The 2,860-nt window shown below is 61.7% G+C and overlaps 1 protein-coding gene across 1 annotated transcript in view; it reads left to right on the top strand.

The window, feature by feature from the left end:
• ARHGEF10L (Rho guanine nucleotide exchange factor 10 like) overlaps positions 1-2,860 on the top strand; it is a 160,968-nt gene that overhangs the window by 127,116 nt on the left and 30,992 nt on the right. Inside the window, exons 23-24 of the mRNA XM_045298944.1 lie at positions 522-754; positions 2,335-2,489. Of these exons, the coding sequence (XP_045154879.1) occupies positions 522-754; positions 2,335-2,489 (388 nt within the window). The remainder of the gene's footprint in view (positions 1-521; positions 755-2,334; positions 2,490-2,860) is intronic.

Raw genomic sequence — 2,860 nt, 5'->3', positions numbered from 1 at the left:
TCCACCCATCATCCACCCATCCATCCATCCATCCATCCATCCATCCATCCATCCATCCATCCATCCACTTATCTTTCTATCCATCCTTGCCTCCTTCATCTACTCATCCACCTTGCTTTTCTTTCCCCCCACTTTCTCCTCCTTTGTGTCCACACATCTGTCCATCCGTCCATCTATCCAGCTATTCAGCAACGATATACTAAGTGACTGTCACGTGTTAGATATGGGGCGAACAGTGAACAGGACAGATCAGGGCCCTGTGAGGGGGCAGTGCAGAGGGTCACTCCTTATTGGTTACATTGTGCCCCGAGACCAGGAAGTGGAAGCCCCCTGCTGCTTTCCTGTGGGTCTGAAGCTGACTTGTTGTCATGGCAGCAGGAGACTGAATGTGGGGGTGAGAAATGCGGGGAGGCAGGAGAGAGGCCATACCTAATACCTAACCCCAGAAACAGGCAGACATTTGGGGTAGAGTCCTCCCTGGGGTCCCATCTGCTCTGACCTCTCTGGGCCTCTACTCCCAGGTTGGCGGCGGGCAGGAGGGTGCAGGGGGCCAGGTGGAGATCTTCTCCCTGAACCGGCCCTCGCCCCGCACCGTAAAGTCCTTCCCCCTGGCGGCCCCTGTGCTCTGCATGGAGTACATCCCGGAACCAGAGGAGGAGGAGGCGGCGGGCGAGGGCAGAGACCAGAGCCGGCCGGCGGCTGACCCCTCGGCCGCAGTGCACCCAACCATCTGCCTCGGGCTCCAGGATGGCAGGTGAGAGCTCAGAGGGGCTGCGAGGGCCACGTCCAGGGCAGTGCTTGGGGCAGAGGTGGGGGGTCTCTCTAGCTTCCCTGACTCCTTGTCTCCCACCCACATTCCTTGCTGTGGTTGCTGTCGCAGCAAGATGGGGCTGGGGGTGCCCAGGATGTGACCCAGAGTCACAGGAGGTCCAGCTCGAGGCTCCCTCCCCGAGCTGCGAGTGTGGAGGGGAGTCACTGCCTTGGTGTCCTCTGGGCCAGGGTTGGAATTGCAACTCTGACCTGACTGTGCCCGGGTACTGGCAGATTCCAGCCCCTGGAGCCTCTAGGTCCCACCTGGGAGAGTCACCAGCACCCCGGCTGAGCAGTACTTCCCCACGGGGGCCCCTTTCTGGCCTGGGGAGGTGCTGCTGGTGGGAGGCGGGGAGTGGCTGGGGGGAGGGTTGTTCTCCCCACTGTAAGACACCTGAAGCTGGCGAGTCAGCAGAAAGACTGTAGTGAGGGGCCCGCCAGCGCTGGAGCCTGCCCGGATCAATAGCCGTCCGTGGGTGTAAGTGGAGGATGAATATTCATCCCCGGCTAATTGGGGCGGCGAAGATAAAGATTGATGAAGACCTTGGACCCGGACACTCTGCAGAGCGTGTGGCCTCTCGAGTTACACTTCCCTGCAAGTTACACCTCTCCCCCTACCCCCACCCCACCGGAGAGGGGAGCACAGCTGGGGGCAGAGGGATGCTTCCAAAGGGAAGGGGCAGCCACCCCCTATTGTCCACCCATGCCAGGGGCCTAAGGCCAGAGCAGAAAGCTCACCTGACGCCCTGCCCCGCCCGTGCAGCTGGAGCCGGGAGGGGCCTGGTGAAGGCTTTGGAAAGGTTGCCCTAACATTTGGGACACGATTCCCCACACTAGCCGTTTCCCATGTGTGACTCCTGTTTCCAGTACATTCCCAGTGCTATGCCACCACCAGAAACCTGGATTCTAGAACATTCCATCACCCAACCAAGAAAGCCGGTGCCCCTCAGCGGTCCCTCCCCAGGCTATACCCCAGCCCCCTTCTGCCTCCCAGGGTTTGCCTGCTCCCGTTGACGTTGCCTGTCAGAGACCCCAGGGCCGCCCTGGCTCCCTTCGCCCAGCCCCTGTCACAGCCACGTGAGACCCGCTGTGTGGCAATGCCCGTTGCCTGCAGCCCCACTTCTGCACATGGACAGCTGGGCACTTCCACCTCTGGGCTACTGTGGACAGGCCTTAGTCTGCACTGGGTGCTGGTCCAGGGTGCCGGCCGATGCCAGACTCCAGCCCTGGGAGGTGGGCACTGCTGTCTCCAGCCCGACGGCAGTCTGCTAGAAGGAGGTGTGCCTTCATGGAAAGTCCAGAGAACAGCTTTCTCTTATACTGTCCCCAAGTGCCTCTGCGACCTGCCAGGTCCCCTTCCAGAGCCCACCACAGACGCCGAGCCCCCAGCAGGCAGCAATGGCAGGTCGTCCTGTAAGGAGGCCTGGCTGAGTTGGGGGTGCTCCCTCTGCTACCAGAAAGGCGTGTGGGGGAGCAAGCAGGCGCTCAGAGTGAGCCATGGTCTCCTTGGGCCTCTCTCCGCAGCATCCTGGTGTACGGCAGTGTGGACACAGGGACGCAATGCCTGGCGACCTGCAGGAGCCCAGGCCTGCAGCCCGTGCTCTGTCTGCGGCACAGCCCCTTCCACCTGTTTGCTGGCCTGCAGGACGGGACCCTCGCCGCCTACCCTCGGAGCAGTGGTGAGGATGGGGCTGGGTGAGGGAGGGGGACTAGGGGGCCACTGAGACCCCTCGGGTCCCATGCATGACCTCCATAGGTGAATCACGGCCACTCAGGCCATTCCCAGGAGACCGGCCTTTGGTTCAGGCTGGTGCCCTGATGTGTGGCTTCCTTGGGCGCCTCCATCGCCCCCTTTGCACCCTGGGCTCTGGCAGGTCAAGCTCCAGCGATAGCCCTGCTCAGGCCTGGAAGGCAGAGAGCCTTGGTGGAGGCAGCATTTTGACAAGCCGTGTTGGAGCCCTGGTGGCATAGTGGTTGGGCTGCTTACCGCAAGGTCAGCAGTTTGAACCCACCAGCCTCCCTATGGGAGAAAGTTGAGGCTTTCTACTCC

This window comes from Echinops telfairi, unplaced genomic scaffold (assembly GCF_000313985.2).
Source record: "Echinops telfairi isolate 266 unplaced genomic scaffold, ASM31398v2 ScPeMD7_7457;HRSCAF=8495, whole genome shotgun sequence".
Classification (NCBI taxonomy): Eukaryota; Metazoa; Chordata; class Mammalia; order Afrosoricida; family Tenrecidae; genus Echinops; species Echinops telfairi.
Note: the sequence above shows the minus strand (reverse complement) of the source record. Positions and strands in the feature narration are given on the sequence as shown.